Consider the following 20813-nt stretch of genomic DNA (forward strand, 5'->3'; position numbering starts at 1 on the left):
CCTAAAAGGGACCCATCTGATATCCTTGATCACAGGAGTTATAAATAAGCTAGGCACACAGTGGAGTGACACGTAGGTCACCAAACAGCTTCACTGTCACCATATATAACAAAATAAAATAAAGAAGGTCCCTAGTAGTCATGGCTCAAGGTACAAGATACTGTGTGATGTTCTGGCTTCCCAGAGACTCCTGCAGGACGCTAAAAGCAAAGTGCCCAAAGAGTTCAAGTGCCTCACCTGCTGAGCGTTTCCGAGCTGAAGAAGAGCAGCTGCCAGTGGCAGACCACGCAGGAATGGTGATACACCTTGGGGTAGGCCGACAATACCTTGAGGGAGAGAAGAGGTGACGTATTAATCATCAGCAGGAGGCAAAGGATAAGAAGACATAGGATTTCATGCTTTGGATTGATCAAAGATGAACGCTCATGTTATATAGCACCTTTCTACAGGGAGCAACAATCTGTGAGGACATCTCACAGAAGGAGAGGCAGGCAAAATGACTCCTAGTGAGTCTGTGCGCTGAAATGATTTCATAAAGTGCCTTAACTGCACTTCTCCTTACACATACAGCCAAGATGACTTCTGAGCTGCTCTTCAGGTATTCAAATATTAACTGAGATTTTATAGATAGATAGATAGATAGATAGATAGATAGATAGATAGATAGATAGATATGAAAGGCACTATATAATAGATAGATAGATAGATTGATAGATAGATAGATAGATATGAAAGGCACTATATTATAGATAGATAGATAGATAGATAGATAGATAGATAGATAGATAGATAGATAGATAGATATGAAAGGCACTATATAATAGATAGATAGATAGATAGATACTTTATTAATACCAAGGGGAAATTCACATAATCCAGCAGCAGTATACTGATACAAAAAAAAAAAAACAATATTAAATTAAATAGTATTAAAAATAAAAAAAAAATAAAAATAAAAAAGCAGACAATAACTTTGAGTAATGTTAGCATTTAACTCCCCCGGGTGGAATTGAAGAGTCGCATAGCGTGCGGGAGGAACGATCTCCTCAGTCTGTCAGTGGAGCTCCTCCTCTGCCTGGAGATGACACTGTTCAGTGGATGCAGTGGATTATTCATGATTATGTATATTATATAGCGCCTTTCTACAGTAAACCCCTTACTGTGGCTCTTTACAAGTAACATAATTGACCGATGCCAGCAATTTAAGATTTAGGAGATTAGGTGACTACTCAGGGTCACACTGTGTGTCAGTGCTGGGGACTGAGCCTGCACCTTTAGATTTTATAGAGCGCCTTTCTATGGTAAATCCCATACAGTGGCCCTTTACAAGTACAGAACAAATATTTACTTACGTTAGCAATGAGAGCCTTGACAGGTCAGGTGACTACTCAGGGTCATACTGGTAGTCAGAATGGGTTACTGAACCAGATACCTTAAGACTGTACGTATATGGCGGCTTTATTATTTTTTTTATACAATGAATTCCTTTTCACAGCACCCAGCAGACACAGTAAAATGAATTTTGTCATTCTACTCAGGGAGCCTTGGCAGGTTACATGACATGGCTGATATGGTAGAGGTTTAGAAGCAGCGATTGAGCGGGTGTAGTCAACTCCAATGCAGTGTAACTGCAGCCTGCAATACTTATGAGGTCCGTCACGTAATGCCCCAACCTCATGCAACATCCCAACATCATGTAACGGCCACAATGCCAGTCACGAAACACCCTTCGAATGCTGAGCGGGCATTGTAGGCGTTACATGACTTACGCCATACCTACTGTAAGGCTGCAGTCACACCCATCTCAGAAATGGCGAGTCCTGGAATGGCCACATCAACGACCAGATCTGAATCCCATTGAGATGCTGTTTGGGATATGAAATGGACTTTGCATGTAAGACACCCCTCAAACATTACAGCAGCAGAAAGAATTCTGCATAGAGGAGTGGGGAAGTAGGGAAGGTCAAAGTCACAGACTGCTACACGGTTGGAATATTCAACTGGAGCTCCTCTCCTTAAGTCGAATTTCCAGGTTGGACGGTCAGGGCTGGTCTGTCAAATCTGAGTCTGTCTGACTTCAGGTCATGACTTCAACCCAAAATGAATGTTAGTGACAGCCGTTGTGTTTATTAGCACTTCGGTGTATTTGTGTCGCATTAAATCAGTCGCGCACACAGTGTTGTCCAGCTTCTATCTGTGGACAGGCTGCCACAGTGTTTGGATGCACAAAATGCCACGTAATGTGTTTTTATCAACTGCTGTTTATTCCGATGGAGTAAACATTCCCGGATGCATCCGCATTGGTTTTCCAAAAGTTTTACTGGAATGCGATTAACGTAGCTGTGACGTCATTCCCAGCGCCGACATCTGAAGTAAAAGGAACGCAACGTTAGAGGAAATGGCGACTTAAGGGGGCAACGACAGGTGTTAGAGCTGGTTTAGGTGGTTTGGGACTTACTGTCCCAACAGACAGAAATGGCATATTGGATATTTGTCTGAGGAATTAATTATTGCAAAGTCAAATATTCAAATTTGTTTCCCTAATTACATCGCATTTATCTATAAATAGGGTTTAGATACAGAGCAAATATTGATAAGTCCACCTATGTTAACAGAAAAAAAAAACATTTCATGGGGTGTACTTACTTTTTCACACGGCTGTATATTCTGGTATGGCGTGCTTGGTATTTACACTTGGCCAGCAGTTTTAACTTCCTTGAGTTATTCACTTGGACGTGCTGTCAGAAGGTGGATGCTGTGCGTCTTTGTCAAAAGTTACGCAGGCTAACTGCGGACATCAGCATCTCCTGTGGCTCTGCGCCATCAACAGTGCCACTTCTTCTACCAGTTTTGGTTTGAATACACATTCCAGAGTGGGCACATTGTGCCAGTTGTTTCCACCTCATGTTTACTCGTAACTGTGACCAGTGGAGACCACACACTCCTGGTGGCGCAGGATCATTCAGCTTTAGTGCTACTCCAGTCAGGTCTTCGAATGGTACAATGAAATCTGGTTTTACGGGAAGCATCGTTTCACTTGCAACAGCTCATGTAAATTTTAACAAGTGCGTGCAGAGAACATCTACATGTTTGGATAAACCTTTATCTTTGAATTTTGAGGAAATTCAAATGCAAACAGCAGCAGAAGCATAAATAAGAATACAGACTCACAGTTGATATATGAAGAAATTAAATAAATATATAGACAAATAAAACTAAATGTAACAAGTACATCGGATGGAAGCATTGAATTGCCTGATAGTAGTGGGCACAAAAGACCCCCGGAGGCACTTCTTAGCACACTGTGGTGGAATGAGCCTGTGGCTAAATGTGCTCCAAGGCAGAGCGCCGCCGGAAATGGAGGGGATTTTTCATGATGGCGTCCACCATCCTTTTTTCCACAACAGTGTCCAGTGGTGTGTCCAGGGGTGGCCCTGTTATGGCGTGGGCTTTCCTGATTAGTTTGTTTAGACGTTGTGTTTCTTTTGTGCCCGGGTGGCTTCCCCAGGAGACCGCAGCGTAGAACACCACACTGGCTACCATGGAATGCTAGAACATTTCCAGCCATTTGCTGCACACATCAGAAGACCTGAGAGTCTCCTCAGGAGGTCCAGTCTGCTCTGGTCCTTCTTGCATGGTCAGACCAGTCTAGTGTGCTGGTACTTGTAGCTCTGCGCCACTTCCACGTCCTGCCCCTGGATTGTGACTGGTCTCTGAGGCTCTTTTTCACACCAGACATCCACCACCAGCTCTTTTGTGTTGTCTGATGTTGAGTTGCAGGTTGTTGTCCCTGCACCACAAGACAAAGACCTCCATGACTTTGCTTTAACTCTTCATCCCTAACTTTGCGTTCGGTCAGGCAGCGTCAACATCGCTTTTGTACCATTGCTCTTTGCTATTTAAATCGATGTCTCTACTTTGAACCCTGCCTCTGCGGAGTGTTGGATGGATTTAGAAATGTCACTCACAGTGAACCATCCCATTGCTCCTATGCATATTTAGGTGAATTTCAGTTGGTACACTGGCTCCTGCAAGATAATTACAATTCCATACCACAGCCACTAGGGGGCCACAGTACACCACCTTGATCAAGGAAACACAAGACAACAATTATTTAATGAATTAATTAGAGAACATGAGCGATGCTCCATACTTGCCCTGCACAGTGAGTAGTTCTGCCGCCTCGTGGAATCCAATGTCTTGGGTTCAAATCCCACACAGTCGCTGTCCACGCACATTCTTCCTATGCCACCATGTCTCTGGATGTTTTTTTTCCTAAATTCTCAAAGATGTGCAACTCTAAGCTGGTTCCATGTGTGTAGGCCCTGCTATGGACTGGGACCTTATTCCAGGGCTGCTTCCTACCTTGTGCCCAATGCTGCCAGGATATGCTCTGCCCCCTCAGGGACCACGAATTTGATTTAGCAGGTCTAAGAATGTTATGTCGTGTTTGTTTATTATTATGATGTGAGTCGTCTTAGGGATGTAAACAGAGTCGGTGACGTGGGATGAACTGGCAGCCTGACTGTTTTTACAGCATGACCGTGTCTAAGTACTGTACAATTATTTACATATTTCAGCAAAGTGACTTACTCAGGGTCACCCCAAGGTCCGGACCTGCAGCCTCGTACCTTTATAGTGTCTCTTCATAGGTACGCTTGATTTTATTTTCACTGATTACACACCATAAGCCTTCATAGGTGTTATGACTTACTCAAGGAGTGGAGCTGAACGGGCATTCTTGTGAGTTACAATGCACCACCACAGCCACTAGGGGGCCAGCCCACAACATTAATACATTTGGAGGGGTCTGTTGAGTGTCCACTGCTGTCCTTCGTGTGACATGTTTGGAGATGGTCACCAACAGATCACAATCAGGGCAGTTCACGTGAGTCTCTCCATGCATTTTTCTTTTAATATTTTGTAATTTTTTTTGTGCATGACAGGGTAGAATGTCAGTGCCTGATCCGCACGATCAACATGCCCCTTGTGTTATTGTGGGCTTCCACAGCACAAGGCTTAGCGACTTCCATATTTCCCCTGACATGAACATAGACAGTTGCTGCATTACGAACAGTGCTTAGGGGGCTGATGTCTTTCCTGTTGTTCTTCATGATCGTAATCATTTTGCCTTCTTGCCATGCAGCTACTTGCGCTGCAGTGAAGGCTCACAGTGGTTTGGCCGTACGGCACCAACATTTGATGACCACCTCACATTGTCAGCACTATCGCTTCACTCAAGCAATGGTTCTGCATCAGTTTGTTCTTCAACTGGCCTGGCGGCTTCTCATTTTACATGCCATTGTGTTTAAGGCTGAAGGCTCTGCCCCCCTCATGAATATTGATGAGCTACCTCATCAAGAGTGGCAAAATGCTTATAAATATTCATGAGTTTTTTGTGGTGTGATGTTATTTCATCCACTAGATGGCAGCAGAGTACCATCCGGAGTGCTGCTCAGACTTGACACTCTAAAGCAGATCATTACACGTCACCTCTAGTCTGACTCGGGGTCAACCGTATTTACATAGAATCCCGAGCCTGAGTCATGTTCGGGGAACGCTACCTGACAGCTATTGACTATTTCAGAGCCCCAGTTTACACATTTCTACAGTACATTAAGCAGAAGCAGGTGATGTTAGTCAACTGCGGGGAACCTTGTTTTCTTGTATGGCGCCTTTGTAGTACAGTGTATACCATGCCAACTTGTTTTTGTTTTTCTACAATAGAGCAAACAGAGCTGTTGTTTCAATGGTGTTTCCAGTGCGGTTTGATGCCGGGCCGGTTGCTACCCTGTGGCTTTTCTCTGACAGACTAACAAGGTGTGATATGGCCAGGTGACAGTGAGGGTAGGTGTCTGTGCTCAGTGCCGGACTGGCGCCCTGTCCAGGGCTGGTTCATGCTGTGTGCTTGCATCATTGACTTGGATAAGCAGGTTCAGAAATGGGATGGAAGAACTTCACTGTGTAACCTCACTCTGTGTCCGAGAACAGCAAGCCGAGATGTAGGAGTCTGATGTTAAACAAGTTGGAAAAGGAAAGCCACCGAATCAGGACATCTTGAGTTAATCCATCCCAGTGGGCACAAGACAGGAACCAAACCTGGATGGGACATCAGCACTCACTTGCAGCTCAATTAACCTGACATGAATGTGGTTGGCATGAAAATCGGAGAACCTGTAGAATAAAACCATTTAAATATGAACCCAGGTCAATGGAACTGCAAGGGCACCGCATTAACAACAGCACCACTGAGGAATACACAGGGTTAACGCTCCATGAAGATGCCATTAGGAATTCTCAGCTGAACAGAAATGTTTGCTGTGCCATGTTGGCCATCTGTAAGTGGCTATCCGCGTGCCAACTTCTCCCTCCCTTATTCTTCTTATATTTGTTTGTTGAGCCGCACATCTGTCACGCCACGCTGTCGTCTTACCCTTGCCAAGGAGTCAACTACTGGGCACCGCCAGCCATGTTGTGGAGTGAATGTTGGGGTGACCCACCAGAGTGCAGCACTGGCAAGGTCAGGACAGCCAAGGCTGCCACACACGGACCCCTGCCTCACTCCTGTTATTCCCTTTCCACATTTTCAAACATGGATTCACCTGACAGGAGAGAAAAAATGAAGACGACAGGGCCATTGTTTGAGCTGGCAGGCCATGCTGTGTGCCCCCTGGCATACCGCTGTGACACCCATGAAGCCTGAGGGCAGAGGCTCATCCTGCTCGATATAAAAATGTCAAAAAGATAAAAGATCCCGAGAAGGGGATGCTTCTTTCTCTGTGGCTGAGCACCACGAGCATCTCAAATTTCAGATCAGGACTCCGTCAAAAGGCATTTGGATTTTTTTCCTGACAAATATGAAGATTTCCGTTAAGAATTCTTGGCAAAGCAAACTGAAGGCTGCCAACTCGAAAGTCCTGTCACTTTGTTTCAGACGATGGTTTCAGGAGGGATTGCAGGTCCAGTAAATAACAATTATCTGATATACTGTAGTGCCTTGCCATATCAGATATCATCTGCAGGCACTTTACATTCTCTGTGTGTTACAAATGTCTCCATGTTTATACAGTGCGAGTCCTGCCAGTCAGAAAGAGTTAGGCAATGTTACAAGATGAGCCAGTGATGGCAGCCAAACTAACAATGTATTGATTTTATATTGTGCCCTTCTTTAGTGAAGATCATCTCAAGAGATTTTACATTTTCAGTATGTCTTCATATTTATGTGTCCTGGCCGTTCAAAAGACTTGTTTAGTGTGCCGTGATGGTGCGGGTCGGCCCCACCCTCCCAGTTGCTCTAGAGAGCCTCTAGAACCCGCCAGCGTCTGTAATGTAATCAGGATGAGTTAGGCACACGAGGACACACACACACACACACACACACACACAGCAATGGGTAGTGTTCAAAACGGTGCAGTGTTCAGCAGTCCGTAAATAAATACAGTAAAAATGAATGTCTCTGGGACGGTTGAAATCCAATAGATATCCTTAACAACGAAGTTAACAACACAGGCAGGAAACAACCCTTTACAAATCTGGGCTCTGGTGCCTTCCTTCTGAAACTGACGTCTCTCCATCTTACCCTGACCGGGCCTCACAGAACAGAGAGATGTCCACCCAACAGGTGCAGACATTTTATTCCAGCCCGTGTCCCTGCCCACCAATCCCACCGCATTCCACAGGCAGCCACCAAGTCCTGCTGTCCTCCCACCGCTGCCGACACCTGGCTCCTCCCGGCAAGTGCAGACCCTGAGCAGAATGGCCGCTCAGCAGAAGCAACCCCTCAGCCCCCTTCTGAGTGTCCGCCACACGCTCCTTTCCTGGAGCTCACCTAACCATCTGCCTGCTTCCTCTCATCTTACTCCTGCCTGTTTCTCGCAGTTCCCTGTCTTTAACCTCCACTCCTTTCCTTCCTTCTTGTTTGTTTTTCCTCTCTTTTCCTGTTCCCCTTCCTGCCGTGCACACTCCTTTTAATTTATCCTGCCTAATCGAGTGAAGGTGAGAGGAGCCATTCTCCCCACAACACCACTGAGGCGCCTGACTGATCTGCCCGCAACTGTGTGTCTACGCAACATGAGCATCTCAGTTAACAGAAGGGCAAAATGCACTTGCACACCCACCACCTGACTGGAGCCTGCGCCTCCTTGGAGCACAATTATTTATTTAAAACTGGCCAAAACAGTTAAGCCAAGGACCCACCATACCACACACCCCCCCTTAAGCCACTAGTGGCACGGGAAGGCGCCATGCCTCAACAAACTAGTGGAACTAGTGGCACAGAGTGGCAGTGTGGCACTACGCTGCACTAAAAGCAATAAAAGCACTAAAACAACCTTTCAAGGAAAAAATAAATAAAAAAACAAGCCGCCCCCTTGTAAAACTAGACATTAAAAGAATAAGAACCTTTGAAACAGACACGAAAACCATCAAAAATTCTAAATATATAGTGCCTTTCCATAGTTTTATATTCTCAGGATATTTCAAGGGTCTCCCTATTTATACAATGAGAGCCCTGGAATTATAAAGTCAAAGTCAGTGTCACTGGATGAGCCAGAGACAGGAACCAAACTGGCAACAGTTACTTTTCTAAAGTGCCTTTCTATAGTAAACGCCACCCCAGGGTATTTCACATTCTCAGTGTGAGCGCCCCATATAGGTGTATTCAGTGATAAGCCAGTGAAGGGCACTGAATTGACAACCCAGACTTGATAAAGCGCCTTAGAAGTACAGCAGCCAAACAACATTTGCACTACATATATATACAATATAGCATCCATCTGCAGCTAAGCATGCTTGGGCCTGGGTGTTACTTGGATGGGAGACCACCTAGGACAAAGCCTGGGTTTCTGTTGGAAGAGGTGTTGGCGATACCAGCAGGGGGTGCTTACCCTGTGGTTTGGGTGTAGATCACAAAGCTCCAGTGCAGTGACGGGGATGCTGTGCTATAAAAATGGTGGTGTCCTTCAGATGAGATATAAAACCAAGGTCTTGACTCTGTCGTCAGTAAAGATCCCTGGACATCCTTAGTAAAGAGCAGGGTGTATCCTGATGTCCAGGCTAAATTTCCCACCATGACGTAGTCATTCTGGCCCCCTAATCATGCCCTGTCTTTAATTGGCTCACTGTCTCTGAACGCGTCACCATCTAACAGCTAATGCCTGGTGAGTGTACTGGTGTAAAAATGGCTGACAGCGCATCATCCAGGTAAGTGCTGCACATTGGTGGTGCTTGACGTGGCCAGCCACTCACTAAAGTGCTTTGAGTAGTGGGAGAAGAGCTACATAAATGTAAATAGTTGTTATTATTATTAACCATCTTTTTAGAGTGTTTCACATTTTCAGGATGAGTGTCTCCACACTTATACAGTGTGAGCCCTGGCAGTCAGTGTAACATGATGAGCCAGAGACCTAACCCACAGCCCAGTGATTTGATATAGCGCCATTCAACAGTAAACAGCATTATTTTCAGTCTCCATACTTATACCCTCTGAGCCCTGGCAGTTATCAGTGAGCCAGTGGTAGAGACCTAACTATCAACTCAGTGATTTTATATAGTAGTGGGGGCAGCATGGTGGCGCAGTGGGTAGAGTTGCTGCCTCACAGTTAGGAGACCCCGGTTCGCTTCCCGGGTCCTCCCTGCATGGAGTTTGCATGTTCTCCCCGTGTCTGCGTGGGTTTCCTCCCACAGTCCAAAGACATTCAGGTTAGGTGCATTGGTGGTCCTAAATTGTCCCTAATGTGTGCTTGGTGTGTGTGCCCTGCAGAGGGCTGGCACCCTGCTGGGGGTTTGTTTCCTGCCTTGCACACTGTGTTGGCTGGGATTGGCTCCAGCAGACCCCCGTGACCCTGTAGTTAGGATAGAGTGGGTTGGATGATGGATGGATGGGTTTCTGTAGTGGACACCATTCAAGGAAGTTTTATATTTATATTTGTACAATGAATTATCTTTATATACTCAGCAAAAAAAGAAACGTCCCTTTTTCAGGACTGTTTTAAAAATCCAAATAACTTTACAGATCTTCATTGTAAAGGGTTTAAACAATGTTTTCCATGCATGTTCAATTAACCATAATCAATTAATTAACATGTGGAATGGTCGTTAAGACCTTAACAGCTTACAGAAAGTAGGCATTTAAGGTCACAGTTCTGAAAATGCAGGACACTAAAGAGACTTGTCTACCGACTGTGAAAAACACCCAAAGAAAGATGCCCAGGGTCCCTGCTCATCTGCGTGAACGTGCATTAGGCATGCTGCAGGGAGGCATGAGGACTGCTGATGTGGCTAGGGCAATAAATTGCCATGTCTGCACTGTGAGACGCCTAAGACAGCGCTACAGGGAGACAGGAAGGACAGCTGATCATCCTCGCAGTGGAAGACCGCGTGTAACAACACCTGCACAGGATCGGTACATCCGAATATCACACCTGCGTGACAGGTACAGGATGGCCACAACAACTGCCCGAGTCACACCAGGAACACACAATCCCTCCATCAGTGCTCAGACTGTCCGCAATAGGCTGAGAGAGGCTGGACTGAGGGCTTGTAGGCCTGTTGTAAGGCAGGTCCTTACCAGACATCACCAGCAACAACGCCGCCTATGGGCACAAACCCACCTTCGCTGGACCAGACAGGAGTGGCAAAAAGTGCTCTTCACTGATGAGTCACGGTTTTGTCTCACCAGGGGTGATGGACGGATTCGTGTTTATCGTCGAAGGAATTGAGCACGTCTGGGACCTGTTGGAGCGCAGGGTGAGGGCTAGGGCCATTCCCCCAAAGAAATGTCCAGGAACTTGCAGGTGCCTTGGTGGAAGAGTGGGGTGACATCTCACAGCAAGAACTGACAAATCTGGTCCAGTCCATGAGGAGGAGATGCACTGCAGTACTTCAAGCAGCTGGTGCCACACCAGATACTGACTGGTACTTTTGATTTTGAGCCTCCCTTCATTCAGGGACACATTGTGAAACATTTTTAGTTTATGTCTTATGGTGTTGACTCTTTTAGTGTTCATACAAATATTTACACATTAAGTTTACTGAAAGTAAAAACAGTTGAAAGTCAGAGGACGTTTCTTTTTTTGCTGAGTATATATAATACGCTACCGTGGCTGTCCATTTATCTGTTCAGGATTTTAAATCACCTGTAGCTCACAAACCGTTTGAACTATTGACCTGAAATTTGGTGCACATATACTACGTGACTCTTTCAGGGTGATGATTGACCTCCAAGGTTATTCCTCTTTTTATTTTATTTTATTGTAGAATCAGCTCTCGACAGCGGCCAGCAGGGTGGCCGTGCGGCGCATGTGTACGGGCGCCATTCTCATTACTACCACCTTCGCCGTCACTTCCCCTACCTCTTCATATCTTAAATCATTCTCGAGGCAGATTGAAGACTTAAATGCCAGCTTAAATGAAAAATTAAAGGAAACATACTAAGTAATTGTAATACAAACACTGACTTTATCAGTTTTAACGTGAAAAGATGGCGACGGAAGAAGAGAAGAAGCGGGCCGCTAGGGTGGAGAGAAGAAGAGCTGCTCAGGAAGCAGCAAGCACATCAACCTCTGAGCAAACGAATGGTAAACGTACAGAAAAAGAGGATGAGGACTAGGAATGGTCAAGTCAAGGGTATTCACTGCACGTTATCATGGAGTGCGCCGTCACTGGTAAAGACATATTCAGTGTCACATGATGAGCCAGTGATGGGAACCAAACTGGCAACAGTGGGGACTGAACTGCCAATCTAGTGATTTTTATATAGTGCCTTTCTATAGCAAACGTCATCCCAGGGTATTTCACATTGTCAGTGTGTCTCCATACTTATAAAGTGCGAGTCCTGGCAGTTATAAAAATGTATTCAGTGTCCTATGATAAGCCAGTGACGGGGACTGAACTGACTGCCCAGTGATTTCATATAGCGCCTTTCAATCATGAACACGATGTGAGTTCTTGCTCCATGATCCCATCTCCCTTTTGGGAGCTCTTGAACCCAACACCGTCGGTAATGTAACCGGATGAGCTGGACAATGAACACACCAAAACGAAGTAAGGGGAAGGTGGAAAGTGCAAACAGTGCTTTTATTAAAAAACAAAACCAAAACAAAGTGTTCAAATAAAGTGCAGTGCTCGAAAACATCATTCAGTAAATAATTCATTAAAACCAAGGTGAAACATTGGAGATTAAAATCCAATAAATAGTTTCATTAAAAGTGAGGTTAAAACAATAGCTGGAAGCAATCTTTTAAAAACAAGACCCGGTGCCTTCTTCTGCTGGCAGCTTCCCTGCTTCTCCCACCCGGGCTATGCACCAGGGGAGTTGCCCTACCTGCAGCTGACCTTCTCCTACTTCTGCTGGTCTGGTAGCTTGCCGATCCCTGGCTTCGTTTGGCTGATTCAGACCGAGACTTGGGTTCCCCAGCGACCAGGGTGCTCACGCTGGGGCTATAACCTCCCAAGCCTCTAACTCCTGCTGCCTTCCTCGGACTTATGCGGCGAGCCAACCGCCTTCCGGTCACTCCTGCTCCTCATAAGTGCTCAGCATGAGCGACCACTACTTCCTACCCCTGAATGTCGGTCAAACACTCCACCAAGGGGCTCTTCTCCAAGCTGCCTGTCAATAATACTGCGAGCGTACTCTCTCTCTCTCTCGCTCCCAGCTTCCCTTTCTTCCTCCTCCAACCTCCGTTCCTTCTTTCCGATCTTTTTCCCCCCTCTTCCGCACTCGTGCTCCTACTATATATAATGGGGACGTGGTACAAGTGTGGCGATTAGCAGCTCCCGGCATCAATTACAGATGCAGTCGATTCCTCACCTGTGCACATAAACAAGGAAACGCCCGTAGCACGTTACGTCTGAGAACCGCGCCGGCCACACTAGCACGCCCCCTCTATAAGCCGTGAGTGCGGCGATTTATTTAAAACTGCCATTTTATTCTGAGCTGCGGACCCGCTATATCACAACACCATCCCAAGGTATTGTTCATTATCAGTATGAGGGTCTCCATATTTATATCCTGTGACCAATGTTCCCTCTAAGCTGAGCACGTGAGCGATCGCTCACACGAATTCAGAGTGTCGCTCATACTTCCCGCACGATCGCTCATTCCGATGGCGTCGCTCATACTTATCGCGAAAATTGGTGCTCATAAATTTTTGGCTTAAACAAAATGTCGCTCAGAAACAATGTTTTTTGCTCACTATATGCTACTCTTTAGAGGGAACATTGCCTGTGACTCCTGGCTGTTACAAAGTTGTATTCAGTGTCACATGATAAGCCAGCAATGGGGTCCAAACTGACAACCCAATGATTTGATAAAGTGCCTTGCTGTATTCAACACCATCCCAAGGTTTCTTACTTTTCCTCTACTGTATATTACAATTGTCTCCATCTTTGCATATTGTGAGCCCTGGCTGTTATAAAAACATGTTCAGTGTCATGTGATTAGCAAAGTGCTGAAGACTAGCAACCCGGTGATTTCTTTATATAGCGTCTTTCGATAGAGAACTTTCCCTTCTTATTATAGAACAGCAGTGATACATTTCATCTTCAAAAGGCGTACCTTTGGAGAGCTCAGTCTGTGCTCCTCCGGTATATCCCTAATGTGTATTGAGGGTCCCTTTCACCATCAGGTGTGGCTACTGGACAATTCAAAGAGTTAAAGTGACAATTGTTAAAATTGCCCTAGTTTTTTAAACCAGAGTTTATGAAGTTTCAATGGAGACGACTCAATGACAACCTAACACTGCCAAATAATACTGAGGTATTAGTAGACCAAAGATATCAGTCTGCTATGAGCCGAGATGTTTCATGTTGACAGGCTGACATGACGACTGGATCTGACATCCATCCGAAAAGACAAGGAATCCCCTGAGACCCGCACAGTTTGATTAAAACATGGAATACTAGGAAAGTACAGCATCCTGAGCCACCCATGACACATTTAAATAGAGTTAAACCGCAGCAGAGCACCAGACCCCAGCAAGGCGCTATTTGGTGAGACCTCATGTGCTTCTTTTTCTGAGCTGTGTTGGACAGTTCCATAGTACACCACTAAATGGCACACCAAGTGCTTGAAAAACCCAAACTCCAATGAAAGGCGCTATATAATGTAATTTCAACTGCTAATTTTTGAGTCTTTTAGGCACAGTTATAAATAGAATTAGAATTAGAATTAGAACAATCTAGACGAGAACAGGCCATTCAGCCCAACAAAGCTCGCCAGTCCTATCCACTTGCTTCCTCCAAGAAAACATCAAGTCGAGTTTTGAAAGTCCCTAACGTCTTACTGTCTACCACACTATGTGGTCACTTATTCCAAGTGTCTATCGTTCTTTATGTAAAGAAAAACTTCCTAATGTTTGTGCGAAATTTACCCTTAACAAGTTTCCAACTGTGTCCCCGTGTTCTTGATGAGCTCATTTTAAAATACAAGTCTCGATCCACTGTACTAATTCCCTTCATAATTTTAAACACTTCAATCATGTCACCTCTTAATCTTCTTTTCTTTAAACTGTAAAGGCTCAGCTCTTTTAATCTTTCCTCATAATTCAACCCCTGTAGACCTGGAATCAGCCTAGTCGCTCTTCTCTGGACCTTTTCTAGTGCTGCTATGTCCTTTTTGTAGCCTGGAGACCAAAACTGCACACAGTACTCAAGATGAGTATAATAGCAAATAGCAAACTAAACTACTAAATAGTCCACCAAGCACTTGAAAGCACAAGGAACTACATAAGGAATGGAAACTACATACCCATAGAGCTTGAAAACTGGAAGACCAAAAGCATAGAGAGTGAAGCTAAACTACTGAAGAGCTCACAGCACAAGGCCTCAACTGTTAGTGAAAGGCGCTCTGTAACATGAGCTTGGCTGGGAATTTTAGAGCCAAGTAAAAACAGTCAAGAGTTCGGTCAGTAAGCCTTGTATGTTGCTGAAAGGCGCCTTATAACATAATCTCGTTTGCTACGTTGTGAGCTGCTGAAGGACATTAACAGACAGCCATTATCTACTCACCACTGGGCTTGGCAGCCGCCGCCGCCTGGAAGGAGCGCATGAGCACTTGCAGCGCGGCGGGATTGTTCATGCTGTTCAACATTTGGGCCATGCTGGGCTCTGGCAGGAGGCCCTTCTTGTTGCTGCTCATCTGTATAGCAAAGACAAAAAGTTTAAACTTGATAAAACGGTCACATCTGGTAATGTCCCACCACCTCCTGCCCACCACCTGCTCTCACAAACATTACGAGAGCAACAGAGTACTATGTTGATTTGACATTAGCTCCCCAGTGAAATAAGCACTGGGGAGATTGTCACCGGTACAGACTCTTCAGCCAGAAACAGAGGGGCTTGAGAATATGGAAGGAGCAGAATGGCTTCACTCGAAAATTTGAACTCAGTATTTGGCGGCACATAATGGAGACTAATGGGAGTGCAGTTAAGACCAAGACCAACAGGCTATCTTACAACAAAGGACTACAGGACTGTAGCAGCTGACCTAAAGAGCCTGACCACTTTGGAAACACAAACACATTGATACTAAGGGGCAGTGCCGCTTCACAGCTCCCATGTCTTGGGTTCAAATTCTAGCCTGGCCACTACCCACGTGGAGTTTGTGGCTCTCCCAGTGTCTGTGTTTGGTTTTACTCTGACACCAGAAAGATGTGCAGATTGTATTATTATATAGCGTATCTACCAATCATATAGTGCCTTTCTATCTATATATCTATCTATTATATAGTGCCTTTCTATCTATATATCTATTATATAGTGCCTTTCCTGTCTATATATCTATTATATAGTGCCTTTCCTTTCTATCTATCTATTATATAGTGCCTTTCTTATCTATCTATCTATCAGTTGTATAGTGCCTTTCACATCTATATATCTATTATATAGTGACTTTCTTATCTATCTGTTGTATAGTGCCTTTCACATTTATTATATAGTGCCTTTCCTTTCTATCTATCTATTATATAGTGCCTTTCCTTTCTATCTATCTATTATATAGTGCCTTTCTTATCTATCTATCTATCTATCTGTTGTATAGTGCCTTTCACATTTATTATATAGTGCCTTTCCTTTCTATCTATCTATTATATAGTGCCTTTCTTATCTATCTATCTATCTGTCTATCTAAGGCTCTTCGTACATTTATTAAATTATTAAAATATTCCTCTAAAGTGAATACTGATAAATTATCAGGGTAGTCACAGTGAGCCTGTATCTTTGTCACTTTATATAGCGTCTTTCTTTGTAAACACCACTAAGGCATTTTCCATTTATAATTCATATTCTTTTACTATTCCTACAAAGTGAGCACAGACTGGTTTTTAATGTGACACACTGAGTCTCTGGTGAATGGTGACTTTGTCACTTTATATAGCACCTTTCTTAGTAAACACAATTAATGCACTTCCTATTTACAATATATTTATTTTTAAATATTTCTACAGACAGACTACCATGGTCACACAGTGAGTCCATATGGTGAGGGTTCAAAAGACCATCTAGTTGCTCTCATTGAGGCCACAGTGTGCCCACTAAGATGGTTCCCCCAGGTGAAGAAGAGCAAAGCCTCAGGCTTTGTATCTCACACAGGACATGGAGCTCGTGATATGCTGCCTACGTGGAGCTGTGAGCAATGGTTTGAAGCAGCTCATCTGCTGCTTTTATTTTTATTTTTTCCTCTTTGCATTATTCGATTTGGTTGAGTGAAGTTTGCCTCTCGCTAAGAAACCAAATTCAAAGGAGTCCTGCCCTAAAGCAAAACTCCATCTGCTGCTCAGTTTGTGGGCAGACGTGTGAAATGATAAATTAGCTGAAAAAAAATCGCCACATATGCACCGGACACGCAACGTGTGCACATGGAATTCACACAGCACCGCACCTCCATCCTTTAATATCTTACAATTGGGATTCATAAAAAAGGGAGTCAATACCCCGCTAAGGAAACTCCAGTAATCCCAAGCCACATGATGATGGTGTCCGCAGTACAGGAGGACACTGTCAGTTAAACTCACGAACCTGCAGTGGTGGCTTTGGATGGAAAGAAATCCATGTGTCGCCTTGAGAAGAGCTGACTTGTATGGGGACTTTAATAAGAATGACACTGGAGTCTACAACTTTAAAACATAATAGAAGTATACTGTGGTGGGCTGGTGCCCTGCCCGGGGTTTGTTTCCTGCATTGCGGCCTTTGCTGGCTGGGATTGGCTCCAGCAGACCCCCCGTGACCCTGTAGTTAGGATATAGCGGGTTGAATAATGGATGCATGGATAATAGAAGTATAAAAATCATGCACTCACTGAGCAAATACTTAAGACCACTCTGCTAATACAGTGTAGAACCCCCCTTTTGCTCTCCAAACAGTCTCAGTTCCTCATGGCATGGATTGCACACGATGCTGGAAACCTTCCTTTGAGATTCTGCTCCCTGTTGACATGATTACATCACGCAGTTTCTGCAGATTTGCCAGCTGCACATTCATGCTGTGAATCTCACATCCCTGAGGTGCTCTGCTGGATTCAGATCTACTGAGTGTGAAGACCACTGAAGAACACAGAGCTCATTGTCATGTTCATCAGACCAATCAGAGACAACTTTTGCTTGGTGATGGAAATATACATTAGTTGATGGGTAAAATGTGGCCATGAAGGGATGCACATGGTCAGCAGCAACACTCAATTAGGCCGTGGCATTCAAGCGGTGATTCCTCACACCAGTACCCCCAAACCAGCCTGGACTGTTGACACAAGGCAGGTTGGGCACATGGATTTGTGGGGTTGGTGCCTACCATCTGAATAATTAAAACAGCCCTCCTGGCACCAACAATCATGTCACTGTCCGATTTACAGAGATCACATTTTTCCCCATCCATGTGAACATTAACTGAAGCTCCTGACCTGTACCTGCAGGACTGTATGCATTGTGCTGCTGCCACATGACTGTCTGATTAGATAACTGCGTAGATAAGCAGGTGTCCAGGCGGTCTTAATAATTTGCTTAGTGAGTGTACATATTGTACATTTGTCTGGATTGCACATTCACTGTGTCTCGGTGGCTTTTCCATTGACATCCCAAAGTCATATATGCCCAGTTAAACTGATGAGTGTGTGCCCTATGGTTGCTTGGCACCCCATCCAGGGTCCATCCTTGTACCTGATGCTGCCATCACTGACACCCCATGACCTTGCACTGGATAAGCAGGTTGAAAGATGGATGGACGGATGTATATATGACTTGTGCATCTCTTCTTTGATTATTCTAAAAGAAAGTGCTCAAGTCTACTGCTGCCACCAAAACACGAAAAACAGAATAAATCAATCAAAAATGGCAGCCCTCCCATGCCATGAAATGATGCCAGCACCTACCACTCCTTGAGCTGCAATAAGCGCGGCCAGCGTGCTTCTACCCGATGTCCCAGGAGCACAAAACGAGACCCGAACTTCATTTCCTCGGATCACTTGGCGGTCCATGTCCTTCAGGACTCCTTCTGCTTGCTCTGCACTCTCATACTCAAGGACGGCAAAACCACCAACATGGCTGCCTTCATCCTGGGCCAGCTGTGGATAAAGATTGAACAGTCAGTGGAAGGCCTTTGGTGCCCATGTTGCCCAAAACCCCACACAGAATAGCAAAGTGGTAGTTTTCAGCTGTTACTAGGAAAAGAAGAAAAACAAGGAGGATATGGTGAAGGACAGAGAGAATATAAGAAGGAGCACACAAAGGCAATAGGCCACCGGATAAACATTTTATAGACCAGGGGGTTTACTTAGTCAATGTGGCCGCCCATAAAAGTATGCAATGGGTTTCAATTTTATTATGGACGAGAATTCAGTACATCCAGAGAAATGGATTGTCATAGTAGGGTCCTAAGGTGACCCAGTTGTTCCCTTTTAGACTCATTCTAATGTAGACCTTAGCAGAGTGTCACACCCATAGCACTTGTACGTTTACTCTCATCAGCCTGAACGCCATCAGAGCTGACTGCTACTGCAGTTCAATGCGGCTCTGCTTCGTTCACATCAGTAACCCCTAAGCCGCCCCCAGGACAGGAAGGAGAAAAAGTTACACTTCTTAAACCTACACAGAATAATTCATTATGTTCAGTTCTACCCAAAATATAAGCAGAGCAAGATGAGAGCTGATGAGGAGCGCCTAGCAAGAACAAAGTCGTTTGTACTGTTATGTTTTTTCTTTCTGAGGTGGCCATGACTGATTGACCCACAAGCTCTGTGAAGAAGGTCACTTGTGTTCTGCTTTGTGTGTTCTGTTGACCCCATTCTTTAACACCCACTGCACATCCAACTAACCTGGAAGGAGGTCTTCCTCTCTGAATTGCCTTTCCCAGATTTCTTCCATTCCATTCTTTTGGGAGGTTTTTTCTTTTCTTCTTAGGGAGTCAAGGCTGTCAAAAAGCAGGGCCTGTTAATGCCCTTTGAGGCACTCCTGGTGTGAGTTGGGGCAGTACAAGAAATAAACTGTTGTTCTTCTTTTTGTTATTTGATGCTCTTTTGCTCAGAAGTTTACGGTTACCTTCCTCTTTATGCGGTTTTTGATATATTTCCTGGACTTTTAAGTTTTTTTTTGAAGACTTCAGTCCCTCTTTGGGTCTGCAAGGCCTGAAGCAGGCCACTGACGCTAGAATTACACCCCAATGGGGTGAGGCTCTTCCAGGCAGGCCAAGGAGGCCTGGTCAGTAAAGCCTTTTGTGGGCCATTTTAGAAGGCCTCATACTAAGGCTGCAACGATTAGTCGACGTAATCGATGATGTCGACTACAAAAAATCATCGACGCAGATTTTTTATTGTCGACGTGTCATAAACAGAACCTTCAATAGAGGCTCCAGTCACAAAGAACCACACTGGTTTTTGTAACTGCAATGCACTACATGAACGTCTGGGGGCTGTGTCGTTTGTTATTGTTTGTCAAGACCAGGGGTTCTCAAACTCGGTCCTGGGGACCCCCTGTGGCTGCAGGTTTTTGTTCCAACCAGATTCCTAATCACTGACAACACCTGATAGCACTGGTCTCATTTAATTAGCTGGTATTATTTATATTTTATTTTACATTCAGAAAAGCACAGCTGCATGATTTTTACATTTATAAGAAACTTAGAAATATTTCTGCTATTTTGCTATGGATTTAAATGCTTAACTCTCTTTTTATTATATTTCGCCCTTTCCTGTGCAGTTTGCTCCCTTCATTGAATCTTAATAATGACAATTAAAAACAAGCAGAGCAGAAACCCAAGCAAACAAAACTCAATCGTGAAAGGCTGCAACTACTTTAGCATCAGCCTCACAAAGTAGTAAATAACAGATTAATTAAACAATTAGAACACCTAGAAAAGTAGAATAACAATCAAGATGAAAATACTGTTAAAAAGAAAAAAATACATATAACTGCTTAGTACATTTTAATACTTTTTTTTTTTTTTTACCAAACTTAGTTTTCTAATTTGTATATTGTTCCCAAAACAGGGAATCTGGGAAACAATAGTTCACTTAATTAGCCCAGGAGTCCAATTAAAAACAGGGGCTGGTTGGAACAAAAACCTGCAGCCACAGGGGTCCCTCAGGACCGAGTTTGAGAACCCCTGGTCAAGACGCACACAGTCCTACCAACGCAAGCATCCTGGGGCTGCGATGCCGTCGTCTCTTGAGAGGTAAGTTTTAGCGAGTAAAGTTAGTGTCACGTGTTAATGCTGATGTTTGTACTATAATGTGTACATCAAGGTTTCGACAGTGATAGTTAACCCTTAAACCGACACATACTTGGGGGGTTAATGCACCCCTGGACACCAAACGCGTTTTAGCTGCACTT

The 20813-nt window shown here is 44.5% G+C and overlaps 1 protein-coding gene across 3 annotated transcripts in view; it reads right to left on the minus strand.

Moving 5' to 3' along the window:
- Nucleotides 1-20813, minus strand: part of raver2 (ribonucleoprotein, PTB-binding 2) — a 79029-nt gene that overhangs the window by 31900 nt on the left and 26316 nt on the right. For all 3 annotated transcript variants that reach the window (XM_039734835.1, XM_039734834.1, XM_039734833.1), the window contains exons 2-4: nt 18359-18550; nt 15007-15136; nt 238-326 (exon numbers count right to left, since the gene is read on the minus strand). In XM_039734835.1, the coding sequence (XP_039590769.1) occupies nt 238-326; nt 15007-15136; nt 18359-18550 (411 nt within the window). The remainder of the gene's footprint in view (nt 1-237; nt 327-15006; nt 15137-18358; nt 18551-20813) is intronic.

The sequence above is a fragment of the Polypterus senegalus genome, chromosome 14, assembly GCF_016835505.1.
Source record: "Polypterus senegalus isolate Bchr_013 chromosome 14, ASM1683550v1, whole genome shotgun sequence".
In the NCBI taxonomy this organism is placed as follows: Eukaryota; Metazoa; Chordata; class Cladistia; order Polypteriformes; family Polypteridae; genus Polypterus; species Polypterus senegalus.